General features: G+C 49.2%; 2 protein-coding genes across 2 annotated transcripts; one reads left to right on the plus strand and one right to left on the minus strand.

Moving 5' to 3' along the window:
* Positions 1-369: 369 nt before the first annotated feature.
* Positions 370-2,082, plus strand: cox6a2 (cytochrome c oxidase subunit 6A2). Its single transcript, XM_030349037.1, has 4 exons — positions 370-524; positions 909-987; positions 1,316-1,458; positions 1,857-2,082. Exons 2-4 carry the CDS (start codon positions 909-911, stop codon positions 1,944-1,946), a joined length of 312 nt encoding a protein of 103 aa, XP_030204897.1. The 5' UTR covers positions 370-524; the 3' UTR covers positions 1,947-2,082.
* An 11,500-nt stretch (positions 2,083-13,582) lies between these two features.
* On the minus strand, positions 13,583-20,320 carry armc5 (armadillo repeat containing 5). Its single transcript, XM_030348252.1, has 8 exons — positions 20,043-20,320; positions 19,409-19,867; positions 19,281-19,311; positions 18,940-19,050; positions 17,634-18,606; positions 16,478-17,376; positions 15,830-15,962; positions 13,583-15,496 (listed from the first exon to the last, which is right to left on the minus strand). The coding sequence occupies exons 2-8, from the start codon at positions 19,814-19,816 to the stop codon at positions 14,125-14,127; spliced, it is 3,927 nt and encodes a 1,308-aa protein (XP_030204112.1). The 5' UTR covers positions 19,817-19,867; positions 20,043-20,320; the 3' UTR covers positions 13,583-14,124.
* Between the last annotated feature and the right edge of the window lie 3 nt (positions 20,321-20,323).

Here is a 20,323-nt window from a genome sequence, read left to right on the forward strand (position 1 = left end):
GTGTGTGTTCATAGCTGCATCAGGTTCCCTTGGACTGGATCCATGTGGGCCTCAAGTCGAGCAGAAGGCAGATCAGCTTTGCTGAATGGCTGTCCCACATGGCAGTCAGACCCCCAAATCCTTTTATGGGCAAATAACAGTTTATACTGGATCATTTAAATAAATACCAGTAATGAATCCTAACATTATAATATTCTGTAATACTCTACTTCAGTAGAGTGAGAACATATCTAAAAGGCCTTCCACCAACGCCAACACCTCCCAACCCTCCATACCTCTACCTCCCCCTAACCTTCCTCTTGTATTCTCAACCGCTTGGCCGGCCTCTGCTCTTTACCAAATATAAACTTGTGTTTCTTGGCTGTGGGTCAGATCAGGATGAGGCGGAGCTACAGGTCCAGTCAGCTCAGGACAGACTGAAGGACAGACAAACAGCCAGGCAGAGAGAAACATTAGGAAGTTAATGAACTAAGGATTTAACAAAGACGCAAAGGAGGGATCAAGAGAATTGGAGCCAGGCAAAGGTTTGATTTGTCTGATTTCTAAATGTTTACTTGTTACTTTCATGTTTTGGTATTGCTGTTGTTGTAGCAGTATAGGCCGGACGATAGGCCTGACCTTTTCGACCTCTCTTCCCCTTGGAATTGGACAACATCAGGCTATACATCCCTATCTCACAACTACTTATAGTGTATAGATTAAATGTGTTTAGTCTATGCATGGATTATGTGACACAGTATGACAGACATTAACCAAAAGTTATTAGTCTAAACATATATGATGTGGTAACATGTGGTTTAAAACTCAACCCAATATACATTTAGGCCTATAAATTCTGTTTGTTTATTGTCATGCGTAAATACCATGTTGTAAGAGTCGTTACGCGCTTTACCTGACTGCTCCACCAGATGGCGCTGTCTCCCACTGCCGTGGCCGCCCGCCGGGTGTTCGCCGCCGCGGCTCATTCAGGCCAAGAAGGAGGGTCAGGTCAGCCACTGATCAACAAAACAAAAGTCCCATTTTTGAGGGGGATAGACCTGCTATAGATAGAAAATAACAAGATTGTTTAATGCAAGTATGATAGCATTAGTGGAGCAAAGGTTTCTTCTCAAGGCCGAAAACACTCAAGGGGACCCGTGCAAAAAATCAATGCAATGACTCCTTAATGAATGGTCCCGAAATGGCAGCTATTAACTAGTGTCTGTAACGTGACTTTTGTGTGAAGCCCATTATACATTACAAACCTGAAGTTATAAAAAAAAAGTTTTAAAAAAAGTATAATATTCACCATCAGTGTGCTTCTGGCCTCCAACAGTGAGGACGTGGAAGATCCTCAGCTTTGTGGTGGCGATGCCTGGCGTCGCCCTCTGTATGGCCAACGCGTACCTGAAGATGCACGCCCACTCGCACGACGCGCCAGAGTTTGTGCCCTATGCCCACCTCCAGCTGAGAACCAAGGTCAGTGGTGTGGACTAATGGGCTGTGACGGCTCACTGTACACCTTTAACGTAGGGGTGGGAATCACCGGATATACCTCACGATACATGATACAGATAATATCGCGATGAAGCTATTCTGCTTTCATCCAAATATTGTCAGACAAAAACATAACGATACATTAAGAATATATGTCTAACGTCGAATACAAAATTACTGTGAAAAGGTAAAGCACTGTATTTCGGTCTTTATTCAAGGCCAAACTGAGTTTTTCAGTTACTCGTCTTTGGCTAGTTAACGTCCGTTCAAGTCGATATTTTGCCCCACCCTTACTCAAACATCTGAAGAAACGCGATTTAATGCACAGCCTTTCTATTGGATGCTAACGATGAGCTAACACGTCCACACTGTTCCTCCAGAGATTCCCCTGGGGGGACGGAAACCACTCCCTGTTCCACAACCCCCACACCAACGCTCTCCCGGACGGATACGAAAGCCCCCACCACTAGGACCACATCCAGCGCTCCTGTGTGCGTTCATTCCCTCCAGTCTCCTCACGCTACACAACTCCTATTTGTGTAGCGCTTTCGTCCGTTCATGCTGACTCCGGGATCAATTTGAGAATAAACTTCTCCTGAATGGTGATCTGTACTTTGAGTCCATTTGTTTCGGGCGGTTTCGGAGTAAATTCAATTATTAATGGGAATTGTGTTGCTGAACACATGGGAAATTAAGGAAGAGGATAAAGGGCAATTGTTATTTTCTTTTCAGAGTTCTGGGATTAAAGTCGGGATTCTGAGTTTAATCTCAGAATGCTGATTTTAAAGTCAGAACTCTTTTTATTCCGACTTTGAAGTAAGAAATCTGACTTAAAAAAATAAATAATCACATGTGGCCCTAATCATCTTAAGTAGAAAATACTAATTACGCTCAATCAACAATATTAAATTGAGACACCACTGACTATTTTAGGGACTTGTACTTTGAAGGAGTCATTCAAGTGGTCGCCATGGTTTCGTCGTCGCATCACGACACAGCAGAAGCAGCGAGAGAGAGAGAGAGAAGTGAGTTTAGACCATATTTATTCGGTGCCATACATCTGACAGGTATGTGTACTGTATATCTTTATAACAATGCTCTTCTCAAACCTGTTGAACGCTCTGTTCACTTGCATGGGTCTTCCGGCGGTGAAATATTTTTCGATAATTGACCGTTGCTAAGCATATAATGGACGCCGTCAAGGAAAGTGGATTTTTTGCCTCCGATTCACGTCTTTGGTATCACTCCGCAAAGTAGTCCGGTAATTTATCAATCCAAGCGTATTCGGTTGTTAGGCGACGTCAACGTTTTTGGAGGACTATTTCTCTGCTGATCAAAACTACGAATGGTAATTGTAAAAAGACACACCGTGTGAAGTTATTTTTTCGTTTTGGCAAGTCTTGTAATAAACGGGATAATGACTAAAACGTCGCCGGTCATTATTGGGAAATAATGACCGGTAAAAAGGTTATGTTTTTAAACTGTTTATTCTCTTGCCAGAAGGACTATCTAGACTAGGCTAGTACTTATAAATAATTATAAATATTTGTACTGTTATTTATTTTTTTAACCCAAAAATTATATTCGGGGCTAATTAAACACAGGGTCTGTGATTAGGATGTCTGGGTTCAGGGTCTGCGTTCAGGGCCTAATCGACCAGGTAAACACGGGTCCTGCCGTCCTCCAAGCTCCAGGAAACCAAGTTCCAGGTGGTTAATATTTAGCTCAGACGTCGTTAGCTATAGTACATTGATGTGAGACGGGTTGGTGGATTGAACGTGTGTAGTAGCAGAGAATGGCCTGTGGGGGCAGTATGTACATTGTTAAACACATGAATAGGCTTGAATTTAGTAGTAATATGGAGGTGTCATATTTTGACAAAATCGATTGTGTGAACATTGCTGAATAACAATCATGTATATTAAATGTATTGCAGGAGTTTAGCTTGACATTAACCAAGTTAAAGGACAATTAAATGAACCGCACCAAACATGTAGAAGTCAATGTGGGATTTTAATATATAAACAAAAACACTTGACAGAAGTTTAATACAATTTTGTAGAGGAAAGCAGAGGAAAACATTTTCCCAAATGAATCTTTTCAAAATGTCACCACCATTCCGAAAGCAAGTGAAGAGGTTTGTGTAAAAGCAGTCCTCCCTGACCAGCTCTGTCCCTGACTCTAAACCCTGACTCTCAACCCTAACGCTGAACCCTCTGAGGGCATGGAGACGCGCCTCCAGTGTAAAGGTTCGAACCACAGAGAAGGAAGAAAAGAGGAAGCAGTAGAGAGTAGTGAAGTAGTGAGGTTAGTGACAGACGTGAGGGAAAGGCGTGTGGAAGCACACGGTTACAAGTGGGGTCAAGAAGATCACTCCCACTGGAGGTCATTGATCCATCAGCCTCAGACTGCTGAGCTCAGCAGGTCTTCTGGAGGACGAGGCTCAGATGAACTGAGGAGACGGGACCAGCAGGATGTCAGGATCAGGTGAGGTTCAGCTCAGGTGTGTCTGCCCGGACCAAACAAGGACATTGATTAGGTTCAATATTCAAAAGATGCAACATTATCTGAACCAAAGATAAGTCATTAAGGAGCAGGCAGGCTTTAGGGCGCCTTGCTCAAGGATGCACCACTGTATTCTGAGGACTTCCACCCGGCACCATTGGTTTGAGAGTTTAACCCCTAACCCCCTACCTAGTCCACTATGTCCAGACAATGCAAACTTACGAGGAATCCTTGATGGTAGAGTCCTGTTGGTCCTCAGGATTTGCCTTCCAGATGTACGGCTTCTCCATCAGTCCTCCACATTCCTGGTCTGGTTACAAACGTAATTTGTCTCTAATGTAAGGTAACAAACACAGGAGTAGTTTGACTCTAATGTAAGGTAACAAACACAGTAGTTGTTTGACTCTAATGTAAGGTAACAAACACAGTAGTAGTTGGGCTCTAATGGCGCGTAACAAAGTAGCAGCTGTAGTTTGTCTGGTAAACAACCACCATAGTATGCCGTAACTTGTACTGGACAAACTAATCCTGCGTTACAACAAGCCCACTCTGTTTATTTTAGGCAAACTTACGAGGATCCTGGTTGGTGGAGTGATGCCGTCCTCCAGAGTCTTGGCTCCTCCATCAGCTCTCCTCAGCCAGAGCCCTGGTCTGGAACAAACAGCGTGAGTCTGGCCCTAAAGTCTGGTAACAAACGTGTACTTTGTCTTATTTTTAAGCCCTTTATTTCCAGTTTGTTTGGTTAATACAAACTTGCAATCCTTGTTTGTAGAGTGATGGTCATCCTCCAGATTCACGGCTCCCCTACCAGCTCGCCTCCGCTCCAGAAACACGTTCTAGTAAGAAAACACAGCGGTAGTTGGTTAACGCATGTCAAAGTAACAGCTGTATTTTGCCCTTTAAGTCAACCATGTAAGTAAATACAAACTTACGAGGAATCCTTGTTGGTCGATTCCTAGTCGTCCTCCAGCGTCTCAGCTCCTCCAGCAGCTCTCCTCAGACAGAGTCCTGGTCTGGAACAAACAGCAGAAGTCTTGCTTCAACATGTGGTAAAAAAGATGTAGTCTGGTATATATGGTACAAACGCCGGTAGTTTGTGGTAGCAGTATTCTACTGGTATTCTTGTTTTATTTATTTATTTATTATTTATTTTATTTATTATGTTTATTTATTTATTTATAAAAAAATAAATCCACAATTTTTTTTATTTTTTTGAAACGATTTATGATGACTATATGCTCTGTAAGGTGACCTTGGGTGTCTTGAAAGGCGCCTCTAAATTAAATGCATTATATTATTATTAGAAGTGGTAGTGAGTGTGATCACTTCAGAGTCAGGCTCCATCTAACCCACGATAGACGTCATTCCCCGGGCAGGCCCTCCACCAGCTCCTCCACCAGCCCAGGGTCTTCAGCACGGCTCCTCCATCAGCACGGCTCCTCCATCAGCACGGCTCCTCCATCAGCACGGCTCCTCCATCAGCACGGCTCCTCCATCAGCACGGCTCCTCCATCAGCGCCTTCAGCCATGGATTCCTGGTCTGGTTACAAACACAGTTGGTCTCAGCAGTAAATCACCTGGGGACGCAATACACCCCACCTCGTGCATCTGAGGTTCACTTGTAAAATGGAAGACAAATTTAAACACTTAAATTAGACAACGTCTGCAGATTGTCGCGTTCAGCCAGTCATCCACTACGGTCGTAGCAGCACTAGTAACATTAATGGCTCATATGACTCTTGCATAACCCCCGTATGAATTAACTAAAATCCCAGCTTGGCACAGATTTAAAGTCATAAAATGATCAAAACTAGACTTAAACTACCGTGGATTTTAGTGTTTCAGATGAGCTTGGTGATTGTTACCCTCTGGTCCGGCGCTGCAGGCCCCTGGTCTCCAGCCTCAGTCTCTGGTCCACCCTGGCACCACAAGCCTCCGGTCCCCAGCCTCTCAGCCTCGCCTTTCAGCTACAGCAGCAGGTTTATATCAGCATAAGTTACAATTATATAAGTTACAATTAATTGAACTATTATTTTATAACTTAAGGCCAGAAAAGACTTGAGACCAGACATGAGCATCCCGTTTTTGGGAATGAAGACAGAGCAGTCCACAAGTTTAAAGATGTGGTTCAGGCCATGCATTGAAACTGACCTGAGAAGACTCTACTCACACAGAGCACTGACCTGTTCTGGAGGACTTCTGACAGGAGGTGGAGGTCTGGCTCTGGGTGAAGAGGTGGAGGTCTTGCTCTAGGTGAGGAGGCAGACACCTTGGGACAAACTACATGATACATTTTTAACCTTGTACAGTTCTAGAGTATCTTCTACTGTATCATGTGGGAATGACGGCCATTATTTTAGCTTTTATATTATCCAGTTGTTAACTCTGCACCAAAGTCGTTGTTTAACGTCATTCTATTGGGTAGGGTTTAACTTCTGTGGCAATGAATGAAAGCAGATATTTAGAACGTACAAAAGCTGAAGTAACAAAGAACACTAAGCAGTATCGATATTAAATCAAATATACTCAGCCATATTCAGGTGCTGGGTTCCGTTGAAGAATTGTCAAATTATCTTCCATCTTGAAATGATTTTAAGCCTTCCTTGATGTCAAAAATGGGCCCGCAAGTAGAACGCTGTTTTGTACGCAGTGAGAGTCCCGCAACGTCATCGTGGTTAAGAGTACGGCGCAACCATCGGAAATGATCAACATATTGTACGACGTACGTGTCAGTATGTATCAAATATCAAACTTTAGTTTTTTAAAATAGGAGCAACAATTCCCAATGGAAACCGACTGAAAAATAGTTTCCGTTGGCAACGGCTCGAGGTTACGCAAATACAATCCAGAACGTTCCGCCAGATTCCCTCAGGGGACTCCCGTCCAACTAACTGCCAGGTGGTTTCTTATGGTTGTCAACATAGACATCTTATAGATAGACGGAGCATTGGCTGCTGGGACGCGAGAAATACGGCCGCCATCTTGGAGTGGTCAACCGGGAGCAGCAACAGCAGCAGAAACAGGATGCCGGGCAGTTGTTCAGCGTATTCCTGCTCAAATCGGCGGACAATCCATAATAGGAATCGGGGGATTACTTTTCACAAGCAAGATTTAACATTACCGTACTATTGGCATAATTAGTATTGAATAATAAAACACACCAAACCATGTGGCCTTTATCATAGCTACACGTATGACAAAAAAAACGCATGAAAATCAGTGGTATTCAGTGAGGTATGATTAATTAAATGCGCTGACAGTTCATTGCTCCAGCCAAACGGATTACACTGAGTGGAGCGGATGACCACTCCAAGATGGCGGCCCCGCGTCTCGTCAGCTCCAGTAGGCGGTAGTATTCGATGCTCCGTCTATCATATAAAATGTCTATGGTTGTCAAGACTACAACATTCTATGCTAACCATTGGGACTATGGTAAATCAAGTGATCGCACTCAGAAGCTTCCACGGCGGGAAGCACAAACCGTCCGACTGGAATCCGAACATTCCAGCCGGAACCAACCAAAGAAAAAACAGAACCAGCACCTCACCTTGAGCTGAACGGAGGAAGATCCTGAAGTCCAGCGATGGTCTACATTAAAATACAGCCAACAGACTTACCTTGAGGAGATCTGTTTGTTGCTGTTGGTCATTAATACTATTCAGTGTACCTTTACATTATTATGCACCCAGTGTGTACAAGTTATATCACTCAAAACTATACGAAGAACCAAACTACCATGTACGTCCCACAACAACTTTAAACCTAAAATCCTGGAATCATTCAATACAAAACCGTGTCTACATTTTACAATTATCTAGATTATTCAGGGTACAAACCATACAGAGCAAATCTAAACGTTGACCTCACAGAGAGCCGACCATAGCACTGCAACGTCACCCTGACCACCTCATCACCAACAGCAAATCATGCCAGCCAGCCAACACCTGTACAGCTCCAGTGAGAAGTGGGCATCTGAGTGAAAGGACTGCCCATAATAAAAATAAGCCATATTCCTGAACTATCCAACCATCTTCATGGTTTAAAGATTTACAGACTTGACATTCGATTGTGTTCTAATCACCTTAGTCTGCTCCCTCGTAACTTATAAAACTCTACATCTCCATCACTAGAGTGTTGCCTCCTACTCATGGGGGTGTACTCTGAGTGAGCAGAGATGCATGCTGGGATACAGTGCCGTCTGAAGTCTTCAGTTCCATAGACATGCCCCTCAGGAGAAACCAAGTGTTTGAGAATCTGTTGTGACATCAGTTACATGAGCTGGAATATCCTTCAAGATGGCGCCAGGATTCTCAGAGGAGAAAGGCCAAGAGGAAGATGTGTGGGTTCTTCCTCTCAGCCAGTGGAACACAACAACGGTCTTCATCAGATTACCATGGAACACTTTGAAACAGTCTCCTCTTTACACCTTGAAGCCCCAGTGAAGGTTTCCTTACCTCCTCAGCTGAAGAGCACAACTTCAGCTCGAAGAGCGCACTAGCTGGAGTTCCCGGATTGGTTCTGATTTAAGGGAACCAATCGTTCAGCTGGTCCTGTCCGAAACAAATACAGTTCAGCCTGAGAAGACGTGCAACTGAGAGCAATACAAGATCCACAGGGCTCTCCATCAATCCAGCCAGGTAGGAGGAGCCGTCTCATTACAGGTCTGAAGGTCATCTTGAATATCCATTTAGGTCCCTTTCCAACGTCAGACTCTCCTTGTGGAATTCCTTTTGGTGTCCATCCTCCATTGATCCTGATTGGTGTGGTCCTAGTTTGAAGTCACTGATCTGAACACGCCGCTTGCATCCTTTTACACTTGAGTTGGATACTCTCCTTCCTGCCGAGTGTGTTGGATATCGCTCCGGAGCGTCGCTCAGGGCTCTTCATGTCTACTGGAGGCCCTCAAGTAAACGTGTGGCCGTCCATCAGGTGTGATTTAGTTGACTATTCCAATATCCCAAGCCAATCACACAGAACCCTGTATGAACATTATCACTGTCAAAGCAAGCCGGACACACACACACACACATATATAGGAACCCAGGACAGGCACGTAGAACTCCATGCCAGGTGTGAGTGGGACACACACACACACACACACACACACACACACACACACACACACACACACACACACACACACACACAGTGGAACCCTTCCATCTCATGTCAAACCCAAACACACACCACTGAGCCATGAAAGGCCAAACAATCATGCAGGGTAAAAACCTCATGCCAAATAACATTCCATCACCCCCTCCCCCCCCCCCCCCCCCCCCCCCAGCTCTCCTGCCAGGGCACCGATAACAGAACAACCAATGTCTCAAGAGACGTAAATGATGTACAACATTCTTCAGTGGCGTCCCACATTGGTGATGAATTATGCTTGGCGTCTTCAAAATGTGTCCCAGTTTGATTCAACATCTCTGAAGTCATGTCTTCGTAGTCCAGTGGTTTCCTGAAAGAGGGGCCTTCACAGATGCAAACGATGCAGCTTTAGTCAGCCTGAGGACAGGAAGGAGGTCATCTGTTCAGAAGACCACCCAGTGGAGGGGGGTGGCTCTTGAGGAGCAGGATCCATATGGGGATGGCCCCAAATAAGACCTTCTTGGAAATGAAACTGTTCGAGGAGTCACGATGCCTGGAGGGGACTGTTGAATGTGTTCCATGATTCTCTGTGTCAGACTGAGGTTGTGTTTTAGTCGTTGAGATGAGGAGCCCCCTCATCTCCCCCTGGTGTTTCTCTTTCTGAATCCCTGTCTCCATCTTTAAGAACATTCCAGTCCATGTAACTGACGTCACCACAGTTTCTCAAACACTTGGTTTCCCCTGAGGGGGCGTGTCTACAGACCTGTAGACTTCAGACAGCTCTGTATCCCAGTATGTACCTCTGCTCACTCAGACCACAGCCTCATCAGTGAAGAAACACTCATGTGATGAAGATGCAGAGTAGAATGAAAGAAGACTGAAGATATCAGAACCCAACCCATTACTCCAGCTTACAACAATAACTTGGAGCCTGTAACCATTTTAAGAAATCATTAAAACCAACATAAACCAAACACCTAAGTAACCCATGAACCAATAAAACATCCTTAATACTCAGATCAACCTTCAGGTAACAGGTTAACTCACCAGGAAGCCAAAATACATGAATGTGCCCAAGAGTAATGAGAAATTAATGACTTACAGTTTGCAGTTATGCTTCAAGGATAAGTTGGGATACTCACAGAACAGCAGTTAAACATCCATGATAGATCTTTGAAGGAAGGAACAGTTTACTCATGGTCCAAATTTCAAATGAGAGTTAAACCATTTCCTTCACACATTATCAGTGATTTATATTCAACATACAAGTCACTTCAGTTGTGCTTTTCAACACAATTCTACTCACATCAGGTTCAGATGAGATGCTCCTCTTTACTTCAAAAAGTCTTTAACCTGTGAAACTGGAAGAGATGTTAAATAAGTCACAACAGACCTGTCCGGTTCCCTTTTAAGTGAAACGCACCAGATGCAACCAATTAACTAATTAAGAAAAACACCTGGCAGGCGAGCTGCTGCATGTGAGCTAATTAGTAAAACTCAATGCAGGTTCGGCACCCTCTGGTCTTCTTGGTAACAGTGAGAGGCTATTTCAGCTCTGTGTTTGATCTTAAAGGGGACTTATTATACCACCAGGTGTGAGTGTGATTAGCCTTACAAGCCGTTTCGAAAATCTGCCTAATATGACATCACTAGTGGGTGTGTCCACCTAGATCTGTGCTGGATAGATCTATCTACCAGCCTACCAAGTGGACTGAAGTAAACATTGCTCATCTATCACACTCACACCTGGTGGTATAATAAGTCCCCTTTAAATGACCTCCCTCGTTTTAATTAATGGGATGAGTCTGATTTGACTGATTTAGATTCAAACTTCAAAACGAAAAGTCTTCATTCAATTCACCTTACTGTGTGCGCGAGTGAGTGTGTGTGTGTTTGTGTGTGTGAGAGTGAGAAGGAAGCTTTCATCAAAGAGACCAGAGAGACTCATTCACTGGTTAAACTGGAGTCATCGGAAAAACCAAAACTTTGAGAACCCCTGTTGTAGACCAACTTCGGTAAACTGTAGTTCCACCATAGAAACGCTAGACGTCAGCAATACTGAAAAGTGGAGTCGAATTCATTTTAAACAGCGCTGTCTTTTCCTATGTTAGAAAGGAAGCACATTTTCATCTCTCCTTGACCCGATGACGTTTTCCACAAAGGTTAAGTAAAGGATAGGAGATTTGACTATTCGAGGAGTAGGGACACAGCTAAGGAGTCTCACTGCGTCCGCCATCTTGTCGTCACGTGACAGCACTCGGACGTTGGATGTCCAAGTCCTACAGGCTGCAGACATTACTCTTTTGTGTAGCGCTTTCGTCCGTTCAAACTGACAGTGGGATCAATCGAGAATTGACTTCTCCTGTACTGAATGGTGATCTGTACTTGGAGTCCATTTGTTTTTTGGAGAACATTGAATATCAAATAAAGTAACCTTTAAAGAAAGTGTTGCTGCAGCCTTAAAGTCAGAATTCTGACCTTAAAGTCAGAATTCTGAAATTAAAGTCAGAAAAATAAGTTTAAAAAAAAAATCACATGTGGCCCTAATCTTTTTCCGTAGGAAATACTAATTAAAGGTTGGGTACGCGATTTGCGAAACGCCAGCAGATTTTGAAAATACACAACTCAAATGGTCCTACCCCCTCTCCTTCAACGCTGACTCTGACTCCACCCATTCCAAGTACCTGGACGCGCAATCATGCACGAGCGCGAACAGAGATGCGCGAGAGCGAGCCAGGCTAGCGTAGGTTTTCGTTTAACAACATGGCACTACATTCAGCTGTAAGTTGCACCCAGTACCGCGGGAAGTAGGGGTGCTGGGGGTGCTGCAACACCCCCTGTCCGAGGCCCTGTCTTATCACAGAAAACGATCATTTCTAAAAACTCCGGCCAAAGTGGAGATTTCTGAAAACGCCGGTTATGTGTTGTCGTGTCAACGGGGAGAAACGGGATTTTAGGTTCTGAAGCGTCACATTATGCACCAGGAAATGCTTAACGTCATGTGAGCGCCCGCTGTACCGTATTGGTCCGAATATAAACACAAACCCCATTGTAAGACGACCTATATTTGGAAAAAAGATTTGAAGACCAGATCTTGATTTCATGAATAAATAAATTGTATTAATTGAAATAATATACGAAAATAAAAAGGCATAGAATAAAACACTGCATTGCCACTAAACAGTAGTGCAAATAGGCCGTACTGATGTGTACACCAAAGACTTCCTGACACTCCTCTGCCCCGCTGTGTTCGCTCTGGCTGTGGTCGCTCCGAACTGTTTCGGCCCGTGGCAAAGCGAGTCATCCTCGCTGCTGTCCAAGGCATGTTGAGACGCAGCATTTATTTAATGCTCATATGACCTAGTGCTGAAAAAAGGTTATATGAAAAAGTGTGAGGGTAGCGGTGGTGCGCTAAACTTGTTCTGTGAGCAGCTGGATGTGAACCATGGTGTGAAGGAAGTGAACACAACGATCGATTTTCAACTGTGCGCGCATGCACTGGTGTAATTGAGCTGCGCTGCTATATATCTTTTTTATCAATGTGGCGAGTCTAGTGCAGGCCGGGTTTTTTTTTCCAGCACCCCCTGCTGAGAATACGTTCTCGCGGCTATGGTTGCACCAGATGTTATTAACATTAAACGGTCACAAAAATCATACTATTTTTAGAAAATGTATGTTTGTTTCATATAATTGTATTGGAAGTCCTGGTTTTCACTAGGGTTGCCGCGGTGTGGACATTTTCACACCGAGTAATACACTCGTCTCAACACCGGTATTACCGAGTATAAACGGTATAAACTTTGAAACTAGGTCAACCGCCACACAAGCATCGGTTTTTTAGACCCTTCTCGTCCTTCAGTTGCCGCCAACGTTCGAAAGCAGCGCCTAGGATTATTCTTGATTTCAGTTTTTCTCTTTCAGCGTTTTTATTATCAATTACTCTCTGAAAAAGAGTTTTCCTTCTCTTTGCTGGTGGTGGTGGTGGGGATGGTGGCGTCTTGTCTGCCATGGAAATTGTCTTCTACTGCTAGGTCCAAATGTGGATTAACTAGTTCCAGTAGCTACCGCAGGATAACAACAAACAGGAGCTTGCTCTGGGTCACGAGCTCTGGGTCACGAGTACTGCGCGAAGGGGTCGCGCGCGGGGCGCGGGGGAGTGCAGTACGACCGTTTGATTGACGTACTTACTGTCCAATGCAACTCGGTGGCAATGGAAATGATTGGCTGGAGTTTTTCGAGCCCTGCCCGTTCCACAGATGATTGACAAGTTTAATTTTCATGTCAGTACTTCTGACTCAGTGGCTGTAAGCGGGTTATGATAAGGATTTCAAGTAATCTTGCAAAAATGGCCCAAAAAGCGAATTCCGTACCCAACCTTTAAGCTCAATCCACAATATTAAATTGGGACATGAAAGGCTATTTTAGGGACTTTTACTTTGAAGGAGTCGTTGAAGTGGTTGCCATATTTCGTCATCCCATCAAGACAAAATTAAAAGCAGCGAGAGAGAGCGAGGCGAGCTTAGACCATATTTATTAGGCGCCATACATCTGACGGGTACGTGTACTGTATATCTATATATTCGGCTTTATCTCTATTTACAAAAATAAACAAAAAAGGCAACTAGAGCGACCCCGACAATCTCTTCTCTTCAAATAACTGGAAAACATTCATTCGGTTTTTTAAATAATATACAAATAATAATATACAAAAAATATACAACACAGATGTTAATGGCACAAGCAATGGCAAATTAACAAATCAGTGTGTATCACCTCGTACGGGTGAGGTCAGGGCAGCCTTCGTAGATTCTCATAAACTCTAAAACAAAAAACACAATTTCAAAATTATAAAAAAGCAAAAACAACAAGGCCGTAAATTCATTGCATCTTTAAATGTTCAGCGTGAGCGACTTTGTCTTGTGAAATTATTCGTGACACTTTATCCCAAAAGCAACGCCGTAAACTCCTCCTTTGACACAAACCTCTCTCCGGTGATGAGACCCCCCCCCCCACCTCATGCACTCCCCCCCCCCCCCCCCCCTCCCCCATCCCCCTTTAGCTCAGCGCCAACGTCACCAGGTCCAGCAAGTCCTGCTTCAGGGTCCCGGGGCAGTCCGCCTCAAGGGCCAGCCTCCCCAGGCAGTCTCCCGGGCCCGGGGATGAAGAGGAGGAGGAAGAGGAAGAAGAAGAAGAGGAGGAGGAGGAGGAGGAGCCGGTGGCGGGGCGGGGCTGGGCCCTGGGACCCCTCGGCCCCCCCAGGAGCACTGAGAGGCAGGCCCGGCCCAGCGCGGCGTAGCTGTAGCGCTGGGCGAAGCGGTACACCTGCGGGAGGAGGGCCCACAGGGCGCGGCCTTCGCTGCCGGCCGGGGGCCACGACGGGGCCGAGGGGTCCGGGGGGGGCGGCCTCAGCGAGCGCCGGGCGTGCTTGGGTCCCGGCCGGGTCTTGTCCGAGCCGCTCGGTTTGGAGCCGGACGCGGAGCGCGGGCGCTTCGGTTCTTGCGTGCTCTCCGCTCCTCCGCTGAGCTCCAGGCCCGAGGCGCGGCGAGCCAGGCCCTCGTCGGTGGTCTCCCCGAGGGGCCGGCCCGGGTCCCTGAGGGGGGGCGGGGCCGCGGCGTGCGCCAGGAGCGCCTCCACGCAGAGCTCCTCCGCCTCCCGCCGCAGCTCCGGCACCAGGAAGCGGCAGGCGCCCACCATCGCCTCGCCCAGCGGGGAGTCCTGGAAGTCCGGGGTCTCCGCCGCGGCCGTCCCCGGGACCAGGCCCAGTCTCTCCCGGGCCAGGGCCCCCAACACCTGGCACCGCGCCCCCGGCGCCCCCCCCTCCTCCTGGGCGGGGGCGGGGAGCCGGCAGCCGTGCAGGTGGTGCAGCACCGTCAGCAGCGTGCCGCCGCTCACGTCCCGGATGGCGATGGCTCTGCCGGCGCCGCCCGCCGCCTCCTCGAACCCGCCCCCCAGCAGGGCCCGGAAGTACTCCGAGCCCGCCGACACCGCCTCCCGATTGGCCGGGAGCCTGGTGCCGTCGTCCAGCTCCAAGAGGAGGTCAAAGGTCGCGTCGCGGTACGGACACAGGCAGTCCAGGCGGGGCTTCTTCGGCGGAGGAGGGGGCGTGTCTTCGGCGTTCCCGGGGATCCGATCCGGGAACGTTCCGGAGCGAGTCGGAAGAGGGGGCTTCCCGCCCGCGTCAGCTCGGCCGCCGCCCAGCAGGCCGGACAGGCAGCCAATCAGGAGCGAGAGGTAGAGCGCGTGGAGCTGGGCGCCGCTGACGGGCGGCGAGGAGCTGAAGCCTTTGGGGAGGAGCAGGCCGCACTCGGCCGTGTGCTCCTCCTCCTCCTCCTCGCCCCCCCCGGCGGCAGCGGGGCAGCCCAGCGGCTGCAGCGCCACCGCCAGGCCGCCGCTGTCCAGGAGCAGCTTCCTCAGGAGCGCCTTGTTGCTGGAGGCGAGACGGTATGAGGTCAATACAAAACAAGAGCTGAACGTTGAGCTCAAAAGATTGGTTTTCTGCAATGTTGGCACGTAGGAAATGGAAACAGCTGTGTGCTAACTGTAAAAGCACACAAAAAAATAAAATATAGAAAGTACAGATCTAAGAATCAAATCAAATTAAATAAGAGGCAATGACAAATACATGATTCTAATAATCGTCCGCGGTGCTAATATTATTAGCATATACTAACATGACCAGCGTATGCTAACATTGCTAGCATATGCTAACGTGACCAGCCAATGCTAACATGATCGACGTCGGCGGCGGCCTCCCACCCACCTGTTGATGAGCGGTAGGGACAGCGCGACGTTCATCTTGTCGGGCTCCGAGCCGGACAGCATGGCGTGGGCCAGCACCCCCGAGCCGAACGCAGACTCACTCTGGACCCGCATGTTGTTGAGCAGGGCCAGCCCTGCACCGCGGAGACACAGAGAGAGAGAGACCCCAAAGTGAACAACAACACCCAGCAGACATGGTGTGGCCAAGAAGGGGATGCTAAAATGACTAGCATATGTTAACATGACTAGCGTATGCTAACATGACTAGTAATAATCTCCCAATATATTACTAACAATAATAAATTACACTTATGAATCCTATTGCCATCTACCATTTAGTGTTGCTAAATGCTTTTACGCACATCAACCAACAGTTACTACAGACGCATGTCATTTGGAAGCAGGTAGGAGTCTAGAATCTTGCTCAAAGTCGTCAACAATCTTTAATGAGAGTCTCAAGGCTCTCGGTAATAAATGGCTACCAATGACTAGCCACACCGAGAGCTATGGCTAGCACTACCTCGAGCAGTGGCTTGGAAGGTGGCTAGCCTTCAATCTAACCAAGCAATGAGAAGCTAATCCGACGCAAGCGCAACAACACCAACGAGGCATTAGCCAGGCTAACGTGCTAACGTGGAACCCAGCTTACCTAGCTGCTTCACCTTGGCCCTCACTCTGCCCGTCTGCCTGTTACCACCACCTCCTCCACCTCCTCCTCCACCACCTCCTCCTCCTCCTCCACCTCTCTCCGCCGGTCGGCACAGGTGGTGCCGTATGAGCGCGGGCGCCCCGGTGCGCACCAGGGCGTGCAGGCAGTTGGGGTTGCAGCTGAGGCGGCAGAGCATGCGGAAGCAGCGACTGCTGGGGTCGCGGTGGCGGCTCACGTAGCGCAGGAGGCCGCGCAGCGCCGCCGGCGTCACCAGCGCCGCGCTGGGGTCCGAGGCGTGGGAGAAGCGCGACAGCAGCAGCAGCACGGGGGACTCGGGCGCCCAGGGCTCCGGGTGGTAGGGGTGGCGGCCGTGGGGGTGGGGGCGCTGCGGGGTGGGGGTGGTGGGGGTGGTGGGGGTGGGGGGGGACGGAGAGGGAGGGGCGTCGGGGCCGAGGGGGGAGGGCCGGGGCGGTGGGTGGACGCGGGGACGCTTGCGCTTGGAGGGGGAGACGGGCGTCTGGGAGGGAGGGGCGGGGGAGGAGGGGGAGGGGGTCGAGGGAGGCGCGGGGGCTTCCACCAGGGGTGAGACTTCGGTCTGCTGGGCCGAGGCGGGGGCGCGACAGGAAGAGGAAGCGGAGGAGGGCGGGGGACAGGAAGAGGAAGAGGAGGAGGAAGAGGGCGGGGAGAGGGAGGAGAGGGAGGAGGGAGGTGAGAGGGAGGAGCTTTTAGGAGCGGTGGGGGAAGCGGAGGGCAGGGCGGGGAGAGGGGTTTGAGGTGAGGAGGAGGAGGAGGAAGAAGAGGAAGGGAGATGAAGACCGCTCCAGTCCCCTTCGGCCGCACCCGGGGCGTCGACCAGATCTCCCTCGGAGGAGATCAGCCCTTCGGAGAGCAGCCATGACCTGCGAAGAGAGGCGTTCAAACACGTTCAGACAACGCCATGGAAACCATTTCCACCTTATCCTAATGATTGACAGTGATACACTAGAGTTTGAGTGTTTACAAAAGCGTTTTATAAAATCGAATGTTTTATCATTATTATCCACATTAAAGTTGATCTGCTGTTGTTGTGTTTGTAGCTCCATCACAGCCTTCCAGGCGGTCCTTCCTCCACTACGTCTTGTGTTTGAGGCACCTCTAGCCCCTGCTTGTTACCAACCTGAGGCTGAGGAAGCTGGACGAGCCCGGGCCCTGGTCGCGGGCCTCCTCCCTGCGGCCGTCGAGGGACGGGAAGTCGAAGGACTCGAAGCAGGAGGAGGACAGCATCTCCGAGGGGGACATCCCGGCGGTCAGGCCCGCCTCCGCCCGGTCCGCCGCCGGCTCCGCCTCCTCCACCTCCTCCTGCTGCTCCTCCTCCTGGCGGGCGAGGGCGTCCAGCCGGCCCACCAGCAGCGGCACCAGACCCAGCTCCTGCAGCTGCTCCAGCGCCGCCTCGTCGTACACAAAGTCCACGCACGCCACGATGGCCATGCGGGCCAGCGGGTGGCCGCGGTGCGTCCCCAGGAAGCCCACCAGCGTCTCCAGCCCGCCGCACGCCTTCACCTTGGCGCGGTTCACCGCCTCCTTGCAGCAGAGGCACAGCGCCTTGAGGAACACGGGCGCCCTGAGCGGCTCGCGGCGCGCCTCCGCAGAGAAGCAGCCGATGACGTCCAGCGAGCCCACCAGGGGGCGCAGGCAGCCCTGCGAGCACAGGTTGGCCAGCGCCTTGAGCGCCAGCTCCTCCGGCGGCTCGTCGCCGCCGCCGCCACCGCTGCCGCCGCCGCCGCCGCCGCCCTCCGCCGCCACCGCCGCCGCGCCCGTCGCCATGGCGCCCAGCGGGGCCAGGACGCCGGAGCGCGACACCTCGCGGGCGCACTCCACGCCGCAGCCGCGCGTCAGCTCGTGGACGGTGCGCAGGGCGGCGCGGCGGAGCGCCAGTGGGAGCTCGGCGGCCAGCAGGGGCGCCAGGGAGGAGAGCGCGCACTGGGCCAGCAGGGAGAGGCGGTTGGCGTGGGTGTCGGCCAGGTAGAGGAGGGCGCGCGCCGCCGACTGGGCGCACTCCAGCTGGGGGCCGGAGGGGGGGGGCGGGGCCCCGCCGGGGGAGGAAGAGGAGGAGAACAGGGAGAGGCAGAGGAGGAGGAGGGGGACGCCGCCTGGAACAGGGAGGGGGCCGTTGTGAGTGCCGGGGGGCTGAGTAACGACCCGTCATGACGTATAAGCAACGACTTTTTAAGTATTGATTTGGGTCCGAATTATTTTCTGCTACGATTAAATCATTGATTACACACAGACGCGATACTTTCTCCCATCTGATATAAACAAACACAGTGCATCTGCATCTGTCGAAAGAATACAAAACCAAAGCGAGAGAGAGTGTCGGAAAGTATGAGTTCACATTGTAAGATGGAATTAAAAGTGAAATTCTATCCTTATTTCCCTCTGAATTCCCCAATGAAGTCATCACACACACACACACACACACTCACCAGAGGAGTGGATGAGGGCCGAGTTCTGGGGGTCCATGGCCAGGTTCCCCAGGGCTCGCGCAGCCCGGTTCTGCACCGTGTCCGTGGTGACGTTCCTCTTCAAGATGTCCACTGAGATGGTCGAGAACAAGGGACGGGTTAAGCTTCAGCTCGGCCAGAACAAGAAGTCCTTTCACACAGCTGTTGCTTAGCAATGCTTTCACGTTGATCAGGAAAGATCACACAGCTGGTCCGGTACGTTTGAAATTTGATATTGAATGTTCATTGGTATTTGGTAAGAAACATAAGTTACAGTTACAGATCGAATTCAACATGTTGATGTCTTATTTATTCCTACTTACCCACAATGACGACTCCTTCAAGCTTACGAACCTGCAAAGAAGGGATGAAATGATATTTACCACCATAATGCCATAAACCTACAGCAGCATTGAACTTCACTTTGAACCACACCTGTCCTCTCTCTCACCTGTGCCCTTGTCGCGTACTCTGTGCAGCAGTTACCCAGTATACTGAGAGCCAGGTCTAAAGTCTTTCTGGAGCACTCGGGGTCCTTGAGAACTTTCAACAGAGGGCCGAGTCCACCCTGAGTTCTAAATCGGGAGATACCGCTGGTGCCCCCCTTGATGTGATGCGTCCGGATGGCCACCAGGGATCGCCACTGAGCAGCTTTGTTCCGCTTGCTATCGGAATCTTTTCTACCGCCGCCGTCTTCCGTGCCGCAGATCCCGGTATCCTCTGTAGGTTTCGGAACGGGTTTTGAGAGGTGAGACAAACACCAGGTCAGGGATGACTCTGGCGATGTCGAAGAAGCGCCCCGGTGCGAAGCCGACCCTCGGGCCGGTTTGCAGCTACCCTGGACGGGTAACGCTGCCATGATCCCACGTCCTTGCTGGGATCTGGATTATTGTTTATTTTTTTCTTCACACTACGAAGACAAACACCACAGAAGATCATTAGGACTTAAATTTAGAAGGGCCAAGACCATTAATAAAACTATTTAAAACCGAATAAGTTCCATTTGAATTCCCTTATTTATAAAGCGTGGTTCCGATACAAGAAAAAAACTACATATACCAGCACGAAAGAGGAAATGGTGTCACCTGACAAGGCCCTCGCTGGGGCCGACGGGAGATGGAGTCCCGGTGGCTTCGGTGGACTTCCTAAAAAAACAGGCCTAAATGGTGACAAGGTCAGGCACGCGTTATTCTGCATATTGTAGGTGCGTTTGCTAAACGGATTACATTTTTTGCACTTCGGAATAAGTCGTTAAGATCTATTTGACCAATGTTATTATACATGTGGCGGAATAAATTGTATGAAACAAAATGCAATCGTCTTGGCTAGCCGCTAACGCCATCTTTAGCCAGGCAACTAAACAGAG

Source organism: Gadus morhua, chromosome 2 (genome assembly GCF_902167405.1).
Source record: "Gadus morhua chromosome 2, gadMor3.0, whole genome shotgun sequence".
Lineage (NCBI taxonomy): Eukaryota > Metazoa > Chordata > Actinopteri > Gadiformes > Gadidae > Gadus > Gadus morhua.